The 23,306-nt window shown below is 34.4% G+C and overlaps 1 protein-coding gene across 1 annotated transcript in view; it reads left to right on the forward strand.

Moving 5' to 3' along the window:
- Nucleotides 1-23,306, forward strand: part of atp10b (ATPase phospholipid transporting 10B) — a 66,205-nt gene that overhangs the window by 5,959 nt on the left and 36,940 nt on the right. Inside the window, exons 2-5 of the mRNA XM_017359117.3 lie at nucleotides 13,030-13,234; nucleotides 15,618-15,703; nucleotides 17,446-17,552; nucleotides 20,437-20,568. Of these exons, the coding sequence (XP_017214606.1) occupies nucleotides 13,030-13,234; nucleotides 15,618-15,703; nucleotides 17,446-17,552; nucleotides 20,437-20,568 (530 nt within the window). The remainder of the gene's footprint in view (nucleotides 1-13,029; nucleotides 13,235-15,617; nucleotides 15,704-17,445; nucleotides 17,553-20,436; nucleotides 20,569-23,306) is intronic.

Genomic DNA, 23,306 nt, shown 5'->3' on the forward strand with positions numbered 1-23,306 from the left:
AAATTTTATTCATAATGGTCTTAAAAATATCTTTAAAAGTCTTAAATATAACTTGGTGAAACCTGCAGAAACCCTGTGATGAACATGTTCATCATAAACATAAGTTTTAAAAACTTCTGTTTTTTTGCCTATGGTTGATCTCAATGAACTCACTTTTTAAAAAGTTTCTTGATGGTTCTTCAAAATTTAACATCCATGAATTTCACAAAAGTCTCTAAATAGTTATAAAAGGTTTAGACATGTCATCTTAGGAACTCATTTTCCAAATCGCAGAAAAACCCTCTTTTGACCTATTTCTAAAAAAGATTAACCATTTTTTCTTACTGATTATCTTTCAGTTTTTCTACGTTTTTAGAACTTAAAACTTATTTTACCAGATTTTTTTCTGAATTTTCACAGAAAAACACAAGAACAGAAGCAAATATGTTTCTGATAATTGCAAATAATGTTTTGAGAAAAGAACATCCTAAAATCATTCATACTGTATGTAAAGATATGTCCCTGAAACATTCTGGAGGGACAGACTTTTTAAAAATTACTATTACTAGAAAAGGAGAGAAATAGTTTTAATTTTATGTACCTGGGGTGCATTTCCATTGTTAGCCAACCAAGGTCACAAATTACATCGTTACAAACATAGTTTGTTGACTAGCCGTTTCCCAAATCCATTGTTCATTCTGAAAATTCATCGCAAACTTGTATACTTGCAACTACACCCTTTAGAGCTGTAGTTAGAAGCATGATTTGTGGTTGTGTTCTTTCACAATTATCTCCCTATGCCCTATTAGTTTTGAACATTTAAACTTGAAATTAGTCATGGAGTAATTTCTCTTACATATAATTTGCTTTCAAAGTAATTTTACAGTTCAGTTTTTGCGATCTTCATATTGAGAATATATTTGAAAACATTTATGCCACCTTGAACACAGACATAATAAATAGCCTACTGTAAATTAGGCAGACAATCATTAACAATTTATGATTTATATATGAGATTACAATACGTGTTAGCTCAGTGATTTTATATGGAATATATTCAATAGTAATTGTAAAGGAAACTTATTGAGGTCCTATATGTGTCGTATACATACATTTCAATTAATATAGAAAATGAGTGCATGTTTTCACCAAAAATAAAATTGGATTTTTTATGCGTGTAAAACAATATAATTTGCACAAAAAAAAAAATCTCTTAACAAATTGTTACCACCCTGTTTAGAGCATCAATATGGGTGTTTAACGTTATAACTAACATTGTTCAAATAATGGATCTGCGACAGAGCAATACGGTTTTGGGAAACACTCCTCACTACATTGTTCTTTTAACAAACGACGCATCATACTATTATAATTCAGCCATGTTATTTCATTGTTTGTGAAATGCACCTTTGAATGGCCAAGTCCAAACACAAAACAAGCTCTACAAATAAATAAAAAGATTTATAAGCACCTCTTGTTTATTAGTAGTTCTGTTTGGTCATTCACCATTGTGTCATACATCGATACGTCATACATCAGAATATCAATACCTTTTCAAAAAGATACTATTCTACAGTTCTACATTAAATCCTCCAAAATATACATGTATACGAATAGATATCATTGAATAATATGAAGTATAGTGTTACTGAATCACCATTCAGGAGCAAAACACAGCTACTGTACTTTCAAGAATCTGTTTCACTGTATTTTCGTTGACAGGACCAGAAGAGACAAAGTTACTAACCACAAAGTATCAGTACAACTACTGAACTGCTGTAATATAAAAGGAATATTAAATGTGCAAAATTTATAAAGTAAATGTGTTGTTTAATCTAGCTTGTGATTTCCGGAAAATAAATATACAGGCAACATCTGCTACATTTATGCACCGTGACGCACGACAACCAGCGCGCAATGTTTTTATTCGCTTTCTTTGTAAGAGCTGTTCCCTTTTTATGACATTGTTTTATCATGCTGGATTTTTCATACCCGTAAATAAACAATTGAATTTCAAACAGTTCCCAGCAGTCAGACAATCCCTCGTTCCACTGGCTCCACAAGGGGACCTTCTGTCTGAAAGCAACAAAATCATTACGCTAATCTAATACTTCACACGCTTTTACGCTGTACAGTGTTGCTAATGCCTGTAATGTGCACGTTTCCCTCTTATATTGGACGTGAATGAACTGTGGTGCTTTCCTCCAGCGGTTATGATTGATTAGTTCCTATTCTACCCCAAAGGGAGAGAATTTTATAATATTGTTCACACACATAATCATAGCCCCTTTCATTAAAACAGCTCAGGGCAGACGAAGTGATGCTTATTCTATCTTGGCTGTTTAATTTGCTCCTGCTGATGACGTTTTTTACTGCTGTGGAATATTTGGTCAAATAAGCAGATAGTTCTGGTGCTCGTTTAGCAAACAGGATTTTTACATTTGCTAAAGAAAACAAGAACAAATCTTATGGCTGCAAAATTTACTACCATGGTGGTAAGGTGTTGGTGGTTGTCGCCAGGGTGTTGCTATGATGTTCTGATTGGCTCCTTGATGGGTGGGTGCTGTCTACATATGGTTATCCCTTGAAGGACTGTGATTCATGATAGTCTAGTGATGTCATTTTGTTGTTTACATAGGAGCCTGGCTCAATAATCATAAAACTTCATTTCAACCTGACTGACTGAACTCAGACTGAACTCCGCATTTTCATGCTTGGAAAACATTGGAACTGACTCCTTGTCATGCTTCTTCATCTTCAAACAAATGTTATCTTCTTTTAGAGATCAAGCTTAAGCCAAATTCGGGTCAGACATTCAAGACTCGGTATGCTATCTGTGCTAATTTGTGTTAGCGATATGTAGTGAAAAACTAGAAACAGTAGAAACATGCTGATTTCTTCTAGTAACATTTTACTTCATTCTTGAAACATATGAATGCTAAATGTTAATGTTAAACATGTTAGCAATTTTTAAATCACGCTAAAAGGTAATTGCTATTGTTTTCTACCTGATTTCTTGAGTATCACAATATTACTAAATATTAAAATTTTATCAATATCAACAGCAGCTCTCGTGTACAATACCCAGCTGGTTCAGTCGTGAACAAAAAGGCATCGTGGTGTGCTTACGTTTTTGGAATGTAAAAGCACGTTCGGTGGGATCAGCTCCCTTAAAGTGTCCCACCAGTGACAAAATACAGCCAAATCACACTGCTAGGAGTTAGATATTGCATGTATACAACACTTGGATGGCATAATCGTGTAGATAACAAAGAAAATCAAACACGGAGAGTCTTCAAATCCTTTTTTTATGGGGAACTACTTTCTTCCGCCATTCATTCACATCTGCAGTTTACGTCAGAACAGCAGAAACCATTGCTACTTCACCAACGTCACTTTAGAGGTAGTATTTGAATGATTCTCTAGCGTAATGTCTAAAGTGATCACAAAACAAGTGATTTTGCTCACATTTTAAGATTATAAGTCTGAACGGCATGAAATGCCATCAGTCTAGAGACAATTCCCAGTATTTCTCTGTTGCAATCGGGATATCACAATAATTAACCCCAAAAGAGCCAAAGCAAAGCAAACACTACAAAATTACTACGGTATAAATAAAGCACTACAACATACAAAAGAGAGAGATCATTTTAGAAAGTTACTTACCTGTTTTATTTGTAATGATGATTTATAATGGTTTGATCAGCTGTAGTTTAAAATTACACTGAGTTTTTCCTCCTATACGGGCTTATTATTTGGTCTCTGTCACCATTTTGTGGTCTTTGCTCTGCTCAGTATGACAGGATGGATGCCGACGCGCTCTTTCTAAACAACTACATTCTCACCTGAAAAAGCCTCAAAAGTGCATTATGTTGTCCAGCAGCTGCAATATTTGTCAAACTGTAGTGTTTATTGATCGGCTGTCACTTTTTGTGGGCTGTACGAGTACGAGTGCTGTTATTGCAGAATTTTACACCGCTATCAGCCAATCTGATTATTGAACCAAACAGAACTGTTGTTTAAATATATATTTACTTTTTAAATTAGTTAAATAAATAATAGGTGAGTTTTAACATTACTTGAAGCTGTAAAACATAACATTGCAGTCACACCTATTTGTTCTGGAGCAAATAATAGATGATTGTGACCATATATTTCCATTAGATATAACCTAAACTAATTGTATTTCACTTTCACATTTCACCAGACTCCAGAATAAGTGTCCATCAAAAGGGTGCTCTTGACTTGGAATAAGAGGTGCATGCGCACCGGAAGTCCCATTACTAAAATCATCATCATTTTTTTTTTTTTTTTTACAAATTGCAATTCAATACGCTTTTGCTCCAATTATTTGAATAAACATTACTCCTCTGGAACCAGTAATAGTGATATTTGCTTTACTAAACTTGCCTAATACCTAAAAAAAGAGTCTGGCTTCAGCTTGAAGTCTATAATCAGTCTCCTGGACATATGTGTGGAGAGGAGAGGGGCAGTTGGTGTGGAGGAGGGATGCAGGAGAAATTGTCAGGAGTGTGGCAGGTAGTTATTTATAGATATCTTTCCTTGTAATAGAACATACTGGCCCGAACTTTCATTAAGAAATACATCTGCTGTAAACAATGGCAAACTTTACCAAACAGTCGACAGGCTTCCCATTTCACATTAGCATGCATGAGCGTTGACGTTTAACACGGCATGCATTTGGATCACAAAAATGTGAGTAGGTTGCAGTGGAACTAATGCCTCCTTTCCTGTTGAGTCACACCGACCTTGTAAAAATGGTTTTTAAGCTTAACTCAATACATGCATGCACCTTTCCAACGTAATGCATGGTTCGTCATGCTTCTGTTAGAGTAAATATTTATTGTACAAATGACATGTGAACTTTTGGTCTATCTCTTGGCATTTAACAGAGAGGAATGCAGATATATTGGTGGATTAGATCAAAGAAAGATACTTTGTAGGCGCACCTACTTGTACTGTAGTTTGCATGTGTGGTGAACATCAACTGAATACAAACGATGTGCCAGACTTTTTATCAGAGACATGAAATTCTGATTATGATTAATAGTTTTTAACTTTCACAAGATTTTATAAGAATTTGTCCTCTAAGATATTTTAGCTCAACATCGCACAGATCATATATTATAGCTTATCAAATTTGTATGGAACCAGATAAGTCTCAAAAGAAATTCATGTAAAAGACACGATGTACTGTACACATGCGTAGCCAAATTCACATGCATAAAACCAAATTCACATGCGGAAAATATTTATTTATATTCACAAAAAAATTTCACGTGCACAAAATAAAAATAAATTTTCATAAAATACGTTTCACAAATGCAAAACACCATTTGCAAACGTATAAGAGTGTACAAAATGTTTTGAACGTTTAAAACTTGCGAGTTCATCCTGAATGAGAGAGGATTTGCACATTCACGTACGACTTCCCCTGGATGTGTGTATTTTTGAGACTTTCCTGCCAGAGTCAGGACTACTCGTCCCTTTCAGCCAATCAGATGAGAGCTGTATTCAATGAAACCAACTCTGTGCTTCATTTGCGCAGACTGTTTCTCTCCAGCATGGCGAACGGAGAAAACAGCAGTCGCAGTTGCACTTTTTTTCATTTATTTAATTATTTGTCCATAGCCTCACTCTTTTTATCCATTATTTTGCCACAGCTCCGCTCTTCTTAGGCGACTGAATCGGAAGATCTAAGACAATCGCGAAAACAGGTGCACTTCCGCATTTTAGAATAAGGTCAATAGCACTCGCACAAATTTACAAAATAAAATTCACAAACATATTTATCAGGAATCTAGTTATTGCAAAGCTGATAAAATGGAAAGAATGAGAATAACAGAGGTATTAAATCTGTTGAATAATGAACATGTTACATAAAATAATATAAAATATTAGTCTAAATAAATAAATAGACTATATAAAATATATAAGAACTATTTTATGTTAAACCTTTTAATTAGGTAATTACATACACAAATATAAATAGACAGATAGAACCCCTAAAGGACGTTTAAAATGAAAAGCAACCAGAATATAAAATTACTCAAACTACTCTTTTCTATTGCAAATATTAACGTAGCCTATACCTTTTTTGATTTTTTTATTATCCTAATTATCATTCTTTTTCAGTTTTTTTTTTTATGATGTGGGTGTCATAATTGTAATATTTTGGTATTATTTTGATTGTTAAATATTCACCATATGAAAAAAAAACATTGCTGAAAAAAATTTCTGTTCATCACGTTGGTCAAGCTAATTATTTCACATTTCTTGTTTGTAAAGGCTAAATACGAATAAAAAATGAACATACGTTTTTTCAACTGTTTTTATTATTTTTTTAAAGTTGTAAGAGCCTGGAGGTATTATAAACTTTGCAAATTCAGTTTGCTGACATTTGTAGGTATAGGCATACAATGTGTGCGTTCTTGGCAGTTTTTTTCCTGGCTTTTTAATTTTGTCCATATCGATATCGGAATTATAATGTATCGACCGAAATTAATAAATATATATAAATTTTTGCCATATTGTCAAACCCTAGGTAAAAGAGTAGCTAACAGCGAGATATTAAAATATGAATAGAATTATTTGGTAGACAAATGTATGTATGCATTTTTTCCTTTTTAAAAAAAAAAGTTTTAATAATCGTTTAAACCACCAACTGTTTGTACACTAGGCATACACGCATATCAAATCACGTCTTCCAGTTAAAGGGCTAAAATAAATAAATCAATTAAACAGAATAAATAAAGAAATACAATGATTAGAATATAATTGAAATTGAAGTCGATATGCAATAACAGACCAGAACGCAGAGCTAAATGTGTTATAATATATGTAAAGAAGATACCTTCGTGTAATAAATACTGAACTCATAATCAGTTAATATGAGATGGTTTCACTTTCAAAATGTGGTATAAATTCACCATATTTTGACATTTTTAATTCTTTTGAACACATTCAGGTGCTACATGTCAATTTGACAAGGCTTCTACTTTCATTCTTGCTGTCAATTGCAGACGAAATGATCGATAAAAGGTTTCTTATAAATCGCTGTGACGGGTGCAGGAGCTGTGTGATGTGAGTGCACGCAAGGGGGAGTCAAATTTGTCCGGGAAGTCAGATTTCGATACAACACCGGCACTGCATGGTTCTCCATGTTGCGTGTAGTGATGGTTCGTTCTTGAATGAAATGTTCATTATTAACAAATCTTTAGTATGACTCAGGGAGTGAATCATTCAATTGCACATGCGCTCATTTGTGCAAGTAGAGCTCGCGTGCTACCTTGGAATGGTCTGTTCCACACATGTATGACCTCAAACCATATTGATGAAAGATATGGAATAATCCTGCATTACGTTGGGGAATCATATCTATATATCCGTAAAACTCGATATACCGCCTAGCCCAGGGGTGGCCAACCCTGTTCCTGGAGAGCCATCTTCCTGCAGATTTCAGTTGCAACTCATATCAAACACACCTGTCTGTAATTATCATGTGGTGTTCAGGTCGTAATTAATTGGTTCAGGTGTGTTTGATATTGGTAGCAACTGAAATCTGCAAGAAAGTGGCTCTCCAGGAACAGGGTTGGCCACCCCTGGCCTAGCCCTACCCATCATAGCCTCCAAATCATCCCCATCCACCGAATTGGCTCTATCGCTGTCCCTTCACCCCCCCATAGCTGGTGTGAGGTAAGCGCATTGGTGCCATAGACCTGTGGCATTCTAACATACAGGTAGCTCTTGTTTCTGTGAATACTGCTGACATTGGCAACTTGAGCCACATTTAACCACACAGCATGTTAACAAGCACATTCAGAAAGGATGTTTGTTTACATTCTCAAAATCTGAAGTGACATAGTTGTTGTGGATGTGAAGTTAAAGTGTTGGTATTTACCTTCAAAATATAAATTCAACATTATCCTCACAGGCTCGGTGGTCAGGAGTTGGTGAAGTCTTTTATTAGTTTGTTTATTCAGCAACAGGCAGACGTAGTAAATCTCCAGTTTCTATATTGAGTAAACAGAAATGGTGGAGCCCCGGATCGACAAATGTGCAGATTAAAGGTTTAGTTCACTCACCGGTGAAAATTTTGTGATTAATTATTCACCCTTCTGTCGTTCTAATCCCCTGAGACCTTCGTTTATATTTAGAACACAAACTTTGATATTTTGATGAATTGTGAGAGCTCTGTCTTCCTTCTCATACAGAAATTGTCCTGAGACATTCTAGTATGATTGTAACTAATTTTACGATTTGTCAGCTTAGTTGCTAACTCTTATGAATTCGTACAAGTTTAGTCATACGAAAATGTACGGTTTTAAAAAGGAGGCACCCAACCCCACCCCTAAACCAAAACTTTCTATTGGGGATGAGCAAATCGTACTGAAGTGTACGAATGAATGAATAGTATTTATGAGCAATTTCACACTTCGATAGCAGCAATAAAATATGAAAAACACCAATATAAAGATGCTAAGTAAATCAATGAACAATGGCTGAGCATTATATTACATTTAGCTGTAAAAAACAACATTGCCATCAAATCTATTTTACGATTTGTCAGTTTAGTGGCTAATTCATACAAGTTCGAGTTCAGTCGTAAAAAAAATGTAAGATTTTACAAAGTACGAAAAAGAGGCGTGGCACCCAACCCCACCCCTAAACCAAACTTAATTTGCAGATGAGCAAATCATACCGAATTGTATGAATGAACGAACAGTATTTATGCACAATATCACGCTTCAATAGCAGCAATAAAATATAACAAAAACAAAATACAGGTTTAATATTACATTTATCTGAAAAATGTGGTGGTGCAGTAGGTAGTGCTGTCGCCTCACAGCAAGAAGGTTGCTGGTTCGAGCCTTAGATGGGTCAGTTGGTGTTTCTGTGTGGAGTTTGCATGTTCTCCCCGTGTTTGCATGGGTTTTCTTCAGGTGTTCCGGTTTCCCCCACAAGTCCAAAGAAATGTGGTACAAGTGAATTGGGTAGGCTAAAATTGTCTGTAGTGTATGTGTGGATGAGAGTTTATGGGTGTTTCGCAGTGATGAGTTGCAGCTGGAAAGGCATCCGCTGCGTAAAATATATGGTGGATAAGTTGGCGGTTCATTTCGTTGTGGCGACCCTAGATTAATAAAGGGATTGAGCTGAAAAGAAAACGAATGAATGAATTTAGCTGTAAAACATAACATTTCTGTCAAATCAATTTTACAATTTGTCAGTTTATTGGCTTGTTCAGTCCGATTTTAAAAAGGAGGCCGTAGCACTTAACCCCACCCCTAAACCCAAACACCATTTGGGGATGAGCAAATTGTAATGAATTTTACTAATGAGATCATACGAATTAATACAAATTAGCCACTAAATTAAAACATTACGAATTGCCTTGAATTGAATGTTCAATGTCCAAAACATGCCATGTGACTTTAGTCGTTAAAATGTAACCATACAAAGCTGCAAAAAAACACATTTGTGGGCCAAAAAACTAAAAAAAAATAAAAAAAACGTGTAAAACTTCACCCATTTCTTCTGTATCAGATCATTTTTTATCATTGTTTTCTATAAGCAATACAACGCATTGTGTGTTGCACTGCTGACTCTAATGCCAATATGTTGTATTGCCTATAGTAAATGCACACACTGGCCTGATGCTGGAGACAAGGCAAAGGTCAACAAAGTTATATTTATAGGTTTGGTATGATTACAGTTGAACTACTAAATTAACATTTAATGATTTGACAATGTTTTGAATGTAAATGTTTTTAAATAGAGGATAAGAGAGTTCAAATATCTTAATTTGTGTTTTGAAGATGAATAAAGGTTGCAGAAAAACATGAGAGAGAGAGTAATTAACAACAGTATTTCATGTTTGGGTGAACTAACACTTTAAGGGTGGTAATAATATATAATAATATTCCTATCATACATCACCAAGAAAAATAAATCTGAATGGTTCATTTTTCCACATGCTTGCAGAAAAAGGCTTATCAAAATAAATTTGTTGTTTTTTTCTGAGTTGCGCTAGGTGCCCGATTATTGCACTTAAACATAAAAACATTCGATTTTCATGATGCGTCCCCTTTAAAGGCTGTGAAATGAGTTCAAATTCAGCATGCACTGGAGTGCTGTGAAATGGCAAGAGGTGTTTTCTCTCATATTCAAGAGCAGGTGCTTGTCTCACACATCATCGTTTCTTTACACTCACACATTTTGACTGACAGTTAAATGCCAGAAATAGACGTCTCGCTAATCACAGACTGCAAACAGTGAGTCCTTCTGGAAGATTTATCTTACACCACTATCTGAAACAGACATCAGGCACTTCATTCAGAGAAATGCTTGCTTTGCACAAAACAGCATTAGCCTTGTCTGATCTGGGAAGCTAGTGTTCTTTTGTCAGCCATTGTATTATTTAAAAACATCATAATTAAATAATTGTCTGACTCGGTGGTATGATTCAAATGGATTTGGGGTTGCATTAAAGGAAAAAGAGAATTTAAGAGGGATTTATTTGCCTAGCAGTGAGAATTATAAAGTAAACTTTAACTCCAACTTCAAAAGCTCATGTAATAATTTGATGTGAATTGCAAATAATACAAATTTATTTAGTAATGGTACATTATGGATGTGAAGTTAATGTGTTAAGATTGACCCAACCTTCAGAAACAGCACTGAAGAAGTCTTGTGCTAAATAAATTTTATGTAAGTATATACTGGTAACCCTTTACCAACAATCTTTCCTTTGGCACATTTTCTTTGTGAAGTCTCTTATGTCAGTTGGTGTATTCAACAACAGGCAGATCTAGTAAATCTCCAGTTTCTGCAGTGAGTAAACAGAAATGGTCGAAACGTGGGTTGATAAACATGTGGATTAAAGGGCTAGTTCACCCAAATATAAAAATGCTGTGATTAATTACTCACCCTTGTGTTATTCAAATCCCCTAAGAACTTTGTACATCTTTAGGGCACAAATTTCCATAATGGCAAAATGGCAATTGAAATTATTTGTAAAATAAATCAGATATTAGAAATGAGTTATCTATATATATGAACTATATATAACATGCAATAAAAATAATCTTACAATAAAAATGTCTGTATCATATTGCATGAAATGCAGCTACATTAACAGGTATATAGATTGCCTGTTATTCTTTATGCAAAGTATAATTTCACATTTGATCTATTCTTTGTCGTTGAGGTGAAATATAAGGTGGCTAAGGTTCACCCACATTTCCTTTTCACAAAAACATGAAACGAGTTTTCAAAGATCTTCTGTAAGTTGACAGCTATTTTAAGAGAATATGTGCACTCCACCCTGAAGTTATGTTTAAAATACATCTTTGCTTTGCTTTGCTTTGCTTTGCGTTGCTTTGTGTGTGAGGTGTGACTGTGACGTTTCTCTGGAGCTCTGACAGTCGATAAAGAACCACCCAACCCAGTTATGCATGCAGAACAGCATACCTAAAGGTCGCGTTATTCTTCTGCTGTTTGCTCTTTGTTGACATTTGACATTGAGACACAGTAGAGACTGAATGCACTGTCGTACTGTACAAGTATCGCACAAAATGTGCACTTTAAGCAGGTGCTTAACTAAAAACCTGTTGATTTAAAATATACAGTTGAAGTCAGAATTATTAAACCCCCTTTGAATTTTTTCTTTTTTAAATATTTCCCAAATGATGTTTAACAGAGCAAGGACATGTTCACAGCATGTCTAATACTTTATTTTCTGGAGAAAGTCTTATTTGTTTTATTTCAGCTAGAATAAGAGCAGTTAAATTTAAAAAAAAAAACATTTTAAGGTCAAAATTATTAGCCTCTTTAAGCTAATTTTTTTCCAGATACTCTACGGAACAAACCATCATTATACAATAACTTGCCTAATTACCCTAACCTGCATAGTTAACTTAATGAACCTAGTTAAGCCTCTAAATTTCTCTTTAAGCTGTATAAAAGTGTCTTGAAAAATATCTAGTAAAATAATATTTATTGCCGTCATGGCAAAGATAAAATAAATCAGTTAATAGAGATGAGTTATTAAAACTATTATGTTTAGAAATGTTTTTTAAAAAATCTGCTTTCCGCTAAACAGAAATTCAGGAAAAAAATAAACAAGCGGTCTAATAATTCAGGGGGACTGATACTTCTTATACTTTTCTGGAGTAAAACATTGGATTTTTGTTTGTTTAAATTTAATGGTGTTGTGCCCCTTCAAGTAAAGTCATGATAGAATTATGAATTAACATAATGTCAGTTCACGATGGTTAAATTAATCATAAACGAATGTGGTAATTAATACATTTATTTACAAACAAATATGTACTAACAAGTTAATAAGGTAGCCGCTATTCACACATAAACTCTTGTGACTCATGTTAAGTTAGTTTATGATTAGCTCATGCATTTACTCATACTTAGTACACGAATAATGTGTTAATATGTAAAATAAACATTATGAACTGTTTTTGTAAAGTGTTACCAAACAAGATTTGCTATAAATAATCTTAAATTTAATGCTCTAATAATCTATATCACAGTTTTTGCTTGAAATTTGGACTAAATGTTGCCAGAGCTTTTTTATTTATTTTATTCATTTACTTTATTCATTTATTATTATTTTATTTTTATGAATAATGGATACATTAATAGATATTGCTACAATCCCCTCTGTAAAAAAACAGACATTTGGTTATGATGTCAAAGTAATTAAACAAGAATTTGTATACTGACTTCATCAGATGTTTAGATTTTTGTGATTATAAATGTAGACAATCGAACACATATTAAATTAAATAATGTCTTAATAACGTTTTTGCAATGTAATTAAAAAAACTTTACATTAAAAAAGTTTTTTTAATTTAATTAATCACAAGGGAAAGTATTCACTAGTAGTTTCTTGCCTTAATAGAAAGCTAATGTTGTACTGTGCTGTGTTCATAAGCATAAGCCTTTATGTGACTCTGAAAGACCACAGTGTATCATTAGAGGTCCGTCTGAGGTATTAATTCTGCTCTTCTGCAGGAGGCTGATGTGTTTCGTGGAGAGGCGCTGGAAGGATGTTCGGGTGGGGGACTTTGTGAAAGTGCTCTCTAATGAAATCATCCCAGCAGATATCCTGCTCCTGCACACGTCCGACCCCAATGGAGTGTGTCATATGGAGACTGCAAATCTGGATGGAGAAACCAACCTCAAGCAGAGAAAGGTGGTGCCAGGCTTCTCTACTCTGGTAAGGGCAACGAGCGACAAAATATCTGTGCTAAAGATCATAAAGTTATGGTGGGCCCATTAAGATATCGATGAGATAAAATAATGCCAAGATCTTTTTTAAAAGACAAATAAGCATGCTCTCCCTGCCAATACCTATCTTGTAACACCAAAATAGTTGCTGTAATTGGGCTTTAGTTTAAAAAAAAAAAAAAAAAAAAAAATACATACAGACAGTAGCACACTCGCCTCTCATCAAGAAGGTTGCTGGTTCGAGCCCAGGCTGGGCCAGTTGGCATTTCTGGGTGGAGTTTGTATTTTCTCCCCTTGTTTGCGTGGGTTTCCTCTGGGTACTCCAGTTTCCCCCACAGTCCAAAGACATTGGGTAAGCTTAAATTGTCCATAGTGTATGTGTGTGAATGAGTGTGTATGGATGTTTCCCAGTGATAAGTTGCAGCTGGAAGGGCATCCTCTATGTAAAAACATATGCTGGATAAGTTGTTGGCTCATTCCGCTGTGGCGACCCCAGATAAATGAAGAGACTAAGCCGAAAAGAAAATGAATAAATAAATGAATGAATGAATGAATGAAGAGCATTAACATATTTTTTTATTTAATTAGTTTACAAATACAAAACAACTGTTGTACTTTGAAATATTATTGTTTAAAATAAAGTATTTAATATAATTTAGTAAATTATATTTAGTATATTTAGTTTAATAAAATATCATTTGTCATTTATTTTTATGATTGCGATTCAGAATTTTACACACATCTTTCTAAAATCATTCTAAGATGTTGTTGTTGTTGTTGTTATTGTCATTATTATACATTTTTAATCAGTGTTGAAAACAGTTAAAGGTGCAGAATGTAAGACTGTTCGAGACCCAGTGGTTGAACTAGGTATTGCACTTCAAATTCAAAACACTTTTTCACCCGGCCCCTCTTTCAACAACTTTATGCGGAGGCAGGTTGCCAGATTGATGAGTGAGCATGCCTGACTATCGATCATACAATACATACAACAGCAACAGAAAATGTTAAATTAGTTTTTGTCCAAACCATCGCTTGAAATTCATATTTTAGAAATGGTTTCTCTTTCTTGTGGCTGAACATCAGTATGAACTACAATGACTATGATCATCTTAGGTACTAACGATTATGTGCTTTTTTCAGTGTTAAATTATACCAATGTGAGTTTAAATATCATTTGATGTGGCATTTATTGACATACTGAAAGCAGCAGTACCTCAGCCCTTGACCATAAAATAAACATATTTGAAAATGATGTTAGAACTGTGAATCAGTGCAAACCAACAAATATCAGTCACTCAGCTTGTATATTAAATAATGCTGAAGAAGGTCATATGTATTAATTAGATTATAACCTTTACCATTTTGTTAAAGTGCAGTGAGTGCACTATTCTGTGCTTCTAAAAAAACTATATTTAAACATTTTTGTTGTGTTGTAGCTAGTGCCGACAGTCAAAATGCTTGTTGCTGGAATTTTGTCACATTGTATGTTGTTAGGGCATGGTGTTAAAATGTAAACTGCTCAGCTAATGCTCACATTTTTAATATTTATATGGTATTACTTTATTTTGATGGTCCATTTGAGGATTAGTAGACTGTCTGCTTAATATCTGTTGATACTGCTCCTTCAACAGACAATTAGCTTACTATAGGAAACTTTGGGTAAACTGGCAGTGGATGGGTCATACAAGCAAACAAAAAAGACTGACATTCCGACACGGACTGCACATTTTCAAAGGAGAATCTTAGCATTATTTTTCAGATAAACAAGTGTGTTCACTTAACATGTTTCTTAAATCTCTGCAAACATATTTTGGCATTTTTATTCTTTATAAGAGGAAAAAAACTTACATGCAGCACCCTTAAAGGGACAGTTCACCCTACACTTGTTTCAATCTTGAGATTTCTTTTCTTCTTGAGTTTGCTTTTATTTTCCAAAAAGCCACCCTTTGTTTTTATACTTTCATGTTTGACAGCATCTGACGTGTCATGCAGGTCTACTGACTCAGCTCACTAACTTTCTGAAGCACAACTCATTATGACTAAGCCCGGTATCATTGACAACAGTAAAGTATGTGATTGTGTAATAGATAGCTAACAACTCCCGTACACCTACATTCCTATCATCCACATCTGAGCAACACACAAAACACTGCTGCCTGTCTTTAATTTGTGCAGGCAAGACATGTTGATGTTTGTTTTTGTCTGGGCTGCTCAGGCTGTCACACGCAGTTTTCTGTCAGTCGGCAGTTCTTGTTGGACAACTCTGTTCAAATTACTGAATGATGTGGAAAAAATGAGGATAAACATGTTGGAGGAGGAAGAAACAGCAAAAATATACTGACTGTATGATCTCTTTGCATGTGTTTTAGGGTGAACCCTTTCAACCTCAGACATTTGACAGCACAGTTGTGTGTGAAAACCCCAACAACAACCTCAACCTGTTCAAAGGTTTCATGTGAGTTTCTGAAATCAATTTCACTCAATTTCATGCGCGATTAACTACATCACGACTCCATCGTGACTGCCTCTTTTGTCAGATCCACACCAATGAACAGCGTTTGTTTGGCCTTCACATGTCATTCTCCAATCAGGGAAATTGCATCAACCCTCTGATGCGTCACAATGAAAAACATGACATTTTTTTTAAAAATAAAAACAAATATATAACCATTAGCAATCTGTCCACTGCAATAGAAAATAATGATAACTGTTTCAGAGGTCACTGCATCAGCTCCTTCATCAGCCATGTTGAGTTCATATTGGTAAAAATAATAAACACAATATTCAAGTTGGTTAGGGTCAAACATGTAAGAACAATATATATATTCTTTAGTTTTTTATATAAAGTAAAAAGGCAACAATGAAAAATAACAATACTGTTAATATGCTATCAATAAAATGGTTGTCATACCAAATTCCTAGTGTTAATCAGAAGCTGAAAACACTTGCCCTGCCTGTAAGTTCATCTGATTGGTTCACTGCTTTGGAACTGACACATGACAACTGATCAGCAGTGCTCTATAAAAGAGTAAAAGTTCTTTTATCTTGACACAGTGTCTAAAAAAACTTGATGCACATAGGAGAAGCACTGCAAAAGACATAGAGTGCCCTATCATACACCCAGCTCAATAAGGCGCTAGATGTGTTTGGCAGAGATGGGGGTCATACATGTGCAAGGCACAAGCTAGTCAAATTGAATTTTTTCGTCCTTAAAATAGCAAAAGTTAATTCCGACACTCCCTTAATGCTTTTCAGCCATGCGCTTAAGACTTTGCACCTAAATCGTTAAAATAGAGCCCTTTGTCTATATTATTTTATTCCTTGTTATTCTGTGAATGAAATCACTTTAATTTAAATCTTTATTTATTTTTTAGGATTCAGTTCAGTTTAGATTAGAGTAAAAAGCACATGGCACATTGATGTTATCAATAAAAAATATTTGACAATAAAGGGCCCTATGAAATGTTTTCTTTTTTTAATTTTTCACTCTGTGCAATAAAAACAATAAAATAGTAACCTTTTACATCACAATTTAGATTTTTCTCAGTTTTCTTCTGAGCAAAAAAACCCCATTTTTGATTATACCATGAAATTCAGAGTTTATATAAAATAATATTATAGATTAAAATATAAATAATATATATAGAAAATAAATAGAAAATCTTCTTTTTCTTTAAAATCTTTTGAAACATAGAATTCTAAGTTAAAATTTTTTTTAAATGTTTTCGTTATATTATTCAATAAATCAAAATTTTACAACAGGATTCTACAATTTCAGCATTAACTTATTTACAAGGCTCTATTCACGTAGGTCATGGATGTAAATCTACCTGAAAGGTTATAAATTATCCTTATACTTGCACGGTTGCAAAGTTTCCCCACACATCCAGGCCATGAAGTAGGCTGGAAAACAGATTTGTCCCCATTTTTTTTTATCCCGTTGCAGCCATATTAACTGGGTTATCATCACGGCGAGAGATGATTCTGATGTTCCCAAGCATTATAAAGCTCTTATCCTGCGCCTCTATTGAAAGATGGGCCCGTACCTCACGTGGCATACACACACACACACACACACACACACACACACACAAACACACACACACACACACACACACACACACACACACACACACACACACACTCAGAGGTAATTAGTCTGTGTGACTGGGGAAGATGCTGTGTTTGATGTGGCAGAGAGAGGCCTGATAAGAGGAGAAGCGGCTTCGGCATCGACAGTCTTCTGCTGCGCGGCTGCACTGTCAGAAATACTGATGACGCCGCTGGAATAGTGGTGTACGCAGGTATAATTCAGCACCACATTTTTGCAATACTGTTCATACTGTACTATTGGTTCACAAGGGAGATCCTAAAATACACTACTAATGTACTTAAAGCTGCTGTAGTATAGGACTCCTAATAAGCAACATTTATATTATGAGCTAGTAAATCATGAAACCACCTTCCAAAGTGTGCTTTTGTGTTATGCTGAATTGCTACAGTGAGCTATAATAAGTGTTTATATTGGGGCTACTTTAGATGTGTTAGGCTGATCTGCAGTATTTTTGTGACATATAATATGCTGTACATAAACTAAGAGAAGAAGCTTCATCTGTAAACTGTGTTTCTGCAAGAAGTTTTTGGTTTTATTTATTAAAGTGCCCCTATTATGGATTATAAAAGGTTCACATTTTAGTTTTGGAAGTCCTCAACAAAGGGATGATATACCTGCAAGATAAAAAACAACATTTGTATACATATAATGCATATGAAAAACAACATATGCATTATATTATAATAATATGCATTCTTTTTTTACTTAATTATCCCAATGACTCCCATATGTTTTGTTCAGTGATTTTTCCAAAAGCACTCATTTGTGTGATGCTAATCTGTGCTGATTGGTCTGATGACCCAGTCTGTTGTGATTGGTCAACTGTGTCCAGCTTGAGCCGGAAATTAATTGAGCACTGCAGTTCGTACACCATCGCAATATACTTCTTTATAAGTAATCCAAGTAATATCAACAACAAACATTCAGTATTAATCGACACATTTCTGCGCAGTGGCAAAGGTTGGACTATTTTGAACTTTGACTGTGGCACAATCACAAGATTGTTAAAGGTGCCCTCTGCTCCTTGTGTGGTTTATTCGACGCAACCTGGTTCGAGATTTCCTGGGTTCTGTGCACAAAACAAGTGGGAGGGTTATGTTTTACTGAGAGGTCAGAAAGAAACAGCCAAAGATTCTTTTGGAGAGTAAGTCAAAAACTTTCAACACAGTGAACTTTCAGATTTTAAATCTAGCAGTGTTTTCATTCTTAAAGATGTGTTACACACTGCATGAAAGGTCATTAAAAAAATAAATAAAAATCATAATGGGGCACTTTAAAGCACCAAGTTACACACTGTAGCTTTAATTACCTACAGAAATGTTTGGTTTTAAAGAGTTATTTTTAATCATGGGAACATTATACTATAGTAATTTACTGTAAATTTAAGATATGGTGCTAATGAGTATCATATGCATATTTGTTTTACAGTGGATATACAGTGGATTTTTTTGTGATAGTAAATTTCTCCAGAAGAAAGCTAAAAGTTCTGCTTTTTAAAGCTGCACTGTAAAAATATCCTTAAGTTAGCAGTTCTGTATTTTGTAATATTTTTTATTTTATTTTTCCACATTTATTTATGCTTTTGAATTGCACTATGGGACTTTGATATTTCTTCCAAAAACGTTTAATCTTGAAAAGTTCAAAAAAGTTACTTTTATTAACATTTATAATAGTTTAAAGTAATATATTGCCTGGGTTCTTGTTGTATATTACCGTAAAAAACTGGTATAACCTAACAGTATATTTTCTGTTATTTTACAGACTTATTTCACTATATATTATTTCTTATAAGTTACATATTATTTCAAACGACTGAAATGTCAAAAAAGTCACTTTGTTAAACTGTAGAGTTGAATTTTTAACATCAAATGTCAACAGAGCAGAGATCAAGATCTCAAAATGCAATTAATAACCGTAAATAAATGTAAAACACTTATTACAAATACAACAACTGTTAATTAACAGATTTATTTACAGTGTGTCATGATATTTCACAGTTTGTGTTTGAGATTAGATGAACGCATCTGTATAGAATTTTTGTGTGGCTCAGGTCCATTTGGTCTTGAAGAAACAATTTTTTTATTAATCTATATTGTCTCTGATTAGCTACTTCTCATTGATAAGTGTTTTCTATAATTGAATTTGTTTAAAATCCTTTGAATTTATAACTCCTTTATAATGAGTCTATAATTAATTGGTCTCACTTTATTTTGATGGTCCATTTGTTACATAGCATCTACATGCCAAATAATTCTCATTATAAGTAGACTGTTGGGGTTGGGGTTAGGGTTGGTGTAAGTTGACATGTACTTGAAAGTTTCTTATAGTTAAATGTCGGTTGAAGGAGCAGACAGTCTACTAATACTCAAATGGACCATCAAAATAAACTGTTACCTTCAATTTTTTTCTAAATGTATGAAATCTACGTATTTATATCCAACAAAACATAATAAAACAAAAAAAATTAATTGCACTTGCAGAAATTTCAACTTTCAGATAAAAATGTGATCAGTATTTTGTTTTGCAATTGTCTGTGAATTTGTTTATCAACACAAATCTGTCAAAAAATGAATTATGAGTATTTAATGTCCTTACTGACCCCAAAACTTGAACGTTATTTTCATTAAATCACTTTCTCTTCCTTTTCTTTTTCCATATTCATATCCGTAAGCTGTTTTATACCATTATACATCTTCATTCATCATCCACCCTCATTTGTAACGATAAAGCCTAATATGCTGTGACTGTAACACCTAATAGTGCAATAACCCCATGCTATACAGCTAGACTCTTCTTGTTTTAAGTCTTTAAGATCCCATTTACACTGGCAGGGACGCAACAAACTAGAACGCTCTCCCATTATAATCAATGAAGCTGTCCATAAAGCAAGCGCACCACAGCTTAGTTGATTATAATGGAGGCATTACAGTTTGTTCCGTCGCATTGTTTTGAAGATGGCAGTTCTGGAGCTCACTATGGCTCTCTTGATAAATTATACACATGGCATGCCTTGTAAATGGGTGTTGCTATTTTACAAATGTTCTTGTTTTTATGTCATGATTTATTCATTGCAGGACATGAGACCAAATCCATGTTGAACAACAACGGGCCCAGGTACAAACGCAGCAAGATTGAGAGGAAGATGAATACGGATGTTCTCTTCTGTGTGCTTCTTCTATTTTTCATGTGTCTCATCGGAGCCCTGGGTACAGTACTGGGAACAAAACCCTCGAAAATTCCAAATACACTACAATACTTTAACACACAAGCTCTAAAACGACACTTTGATTTCTGACTTGCAAGAAGTTGTGTATCTGTTCTCCTTTGTTCTCTTGACTGTTTAGTAATAAATATAAGCCATGGTGCTAATGATTAGCGTATACAGGTTACATTTACAGAGGCTGTTTGTGATGGTAATGAGAGAAAAGACATTTATAATGTTATATGTCTCATTTCTCCTGACTATTTACTGTATATAAGCAATGGTGCCAATGATTAACACATGCATGTTGAATTTACAATGGTTGTGCATTGGTAGTTTTCTATATTATTGTTTATGGTAAAATAAAAAAACTGATATACACAACCTGAAATTAATCATGGCAAATTCTGACTTAAAGTTTTTGTTCAAATGTGGAAAAAAAAAGCTGAGAAATCTATATATATTTTCACAATGATGCCTCTTGTAAATTTTCTTATTATTTTTTTGCTTGTGTCATTTCTGGTCAAAAAAACCTGCTGGTTGTATAAAAGTAAATCTAAGTCAGAATTTGTAAGGAGTATGAATCATTTTGAGCTTGATTGTATATACCATGGTACATGTTTGAATTTGCATATTAAAAAAAACATTAAATTGGCATTAAATTGATCAAATATGAGTGTAAAGACATTTGGAATGTTATAAAAGATAGCAAATAAATTGTAAAACTTTACTTGAAGGTGGCGTTTATAAGACTGTGATAGAACATTCATAATTACAACATATGTCCCTAATATGAATGAGATTTTATGCATGCTTTTGACAACTGTAATTATGTGTAGGGCCAGATGGAATCTGCTGACATTTTTTGCTATTTCTGTGCTGAATTTAGCTAAAAATCTGCGGATTTATGCTAAATGATTTTGGGGATATCATAACTAAAACCTTAATATATGAAATAAAAAATACCTTTTTAATTTTTATTTAAGGTTTAAAATGCAAATCCAATTAGATCCACTTTATTTGGTAAAAAAGCAAGTCTCTCATTTAATATAGCTACCAAAAGACAGAAAATATTACTTTACAAACTATGTTGTAAATAAATCGTATGAATATTTTCATATAAATGAATAATATTGAAAATAAATAAAAAGTAGTAAATAAAGTAAATAAACAGAATCAATGATGGACTAAAAATCTGCGGAATTCTGCGTAAAGAGATTCCGTGTGGCCTAATGTTCCGTGTGGGACAACATGAAATTACCAAGACAACATTACTTGTCATATATCTGTCATCAACATAATTGTCATGAGGCCATTTTAATTGTCTAATGAAATTTTAACAGCGTCATTAAAACTTTTTCCTGAGCTCAACTACAGTTGGATGTGTCATTAAATTAAGTTTATTCATAAACTAATTTCGAGAGGATCACATGCTTATGATTTATCACGACCGGTCCTGTATTTGCTTATTACTATCTTCCAATCATATGAGCCCTAAGCTACTGTAAATAACCACAGTTTTCAGTTCATTTTATCTTTGTTTGTAAGAAACCCCCCCTCCTCCCCTATTCTCCTCCTTTACCTCTGATTGTGCAGCACGGCGGCCCAGTGGTTAGCACTGTGAGCCTCACAGCAAGAACACTGCTGGCCCTGGTCCCATAGGGCCGGTGGGTATTTTTGTGAGGAGTTTGTATGTTCTCCCCGTGTCCGCGTGGGTTTTCCCCGGTTTCTCCGGTTTCCTCCCACCATCCAAAGACATTCAACACGTATAACAATCAAGCATTTGTCTAACCCATCTGTTCCCTTAGCTACCGCAGTCAGGGAGTTCTGAAATCCACCGAGCTCAGGCTCCCCTCTCGCTCTGCCAACGGGAGGAAACCCCGGGCTCGAGGATCCCTTGAGCTCGGGGCTCTCTCCCGCGACAGCATGCCAAACAAGCTTTTATAAATCATCAGCTCAGTGTGAACTCTTGAAATGACATTAAATATCATTTAACGTTAATGATTGTGTAATAAAATTATTTGACATATCATTGACACTTTTAATAAGAAGTTTAATGACAAAATATTTGTCATTTCACTGAACAAATTTATCAGAAAAATGTTCATGACACAATTAGAATCATCAATCTAAACAGGGGTGCCCAAACTTTGTTTTATGTAGGGCCAAAAACCAAACTTGATTGAGGGAGGCGGGCCAAAGCTAAATACGTATACCAAACTGCATTACATTAAAGTAAACTTTCTAATTTGATTAATAATAATGATTCAAATATAAAGGAAAAAATTATTTAATTATCAATAATTATATATATTTTACAAGAAATGTGTTTTAGGGTTTCATTACCCTTTAAAATATCTGATTCACATTTAATTGAAACATTTAGAGACCTCCCAACTTGGGAAAAGTCATTTCTGGCTGGGACATAGATGATGGTTTGGAGACTGCACGACATATCTGAAGAGCGGAGGGTTTGGGGGTGGGGCATTGATTTTGCACACCTATCTAAAAAGGGCAGGTAGGGTGGTGTATGTGGTGTGGGGCGGGGGTGTGTGAGGTATCTGAAAATGTGGGAGGTGCTTGCGTGACATATCTTGAAAAGGCAGGGGTGTGACGTATCAGAAAAGTGGGGAGTGTTGTGATGGAGAGTGTTGTGCAACGTATTTGAGGACCAGGGAGGGGGACGCGTGATTTCCGGGAGATTATCAGTCAACTGCAGGCATCCAGGAGCATATGCATGTG

The sequence above is a fragment of the Danio rerio genome, chromosome 14, assembly GCF_049306965.1.
Source record: "Danio rerio strain Tuebingen ecotype United States chromosome 14, GRCz12tu, whole genome shotgun sequence".
NCBI classification, from domain to species: Eukaryota; Metazoa; Chordata; class Actinopteri; order Cypriniformes; family Danionidae; genus Danio; species Danio rerio.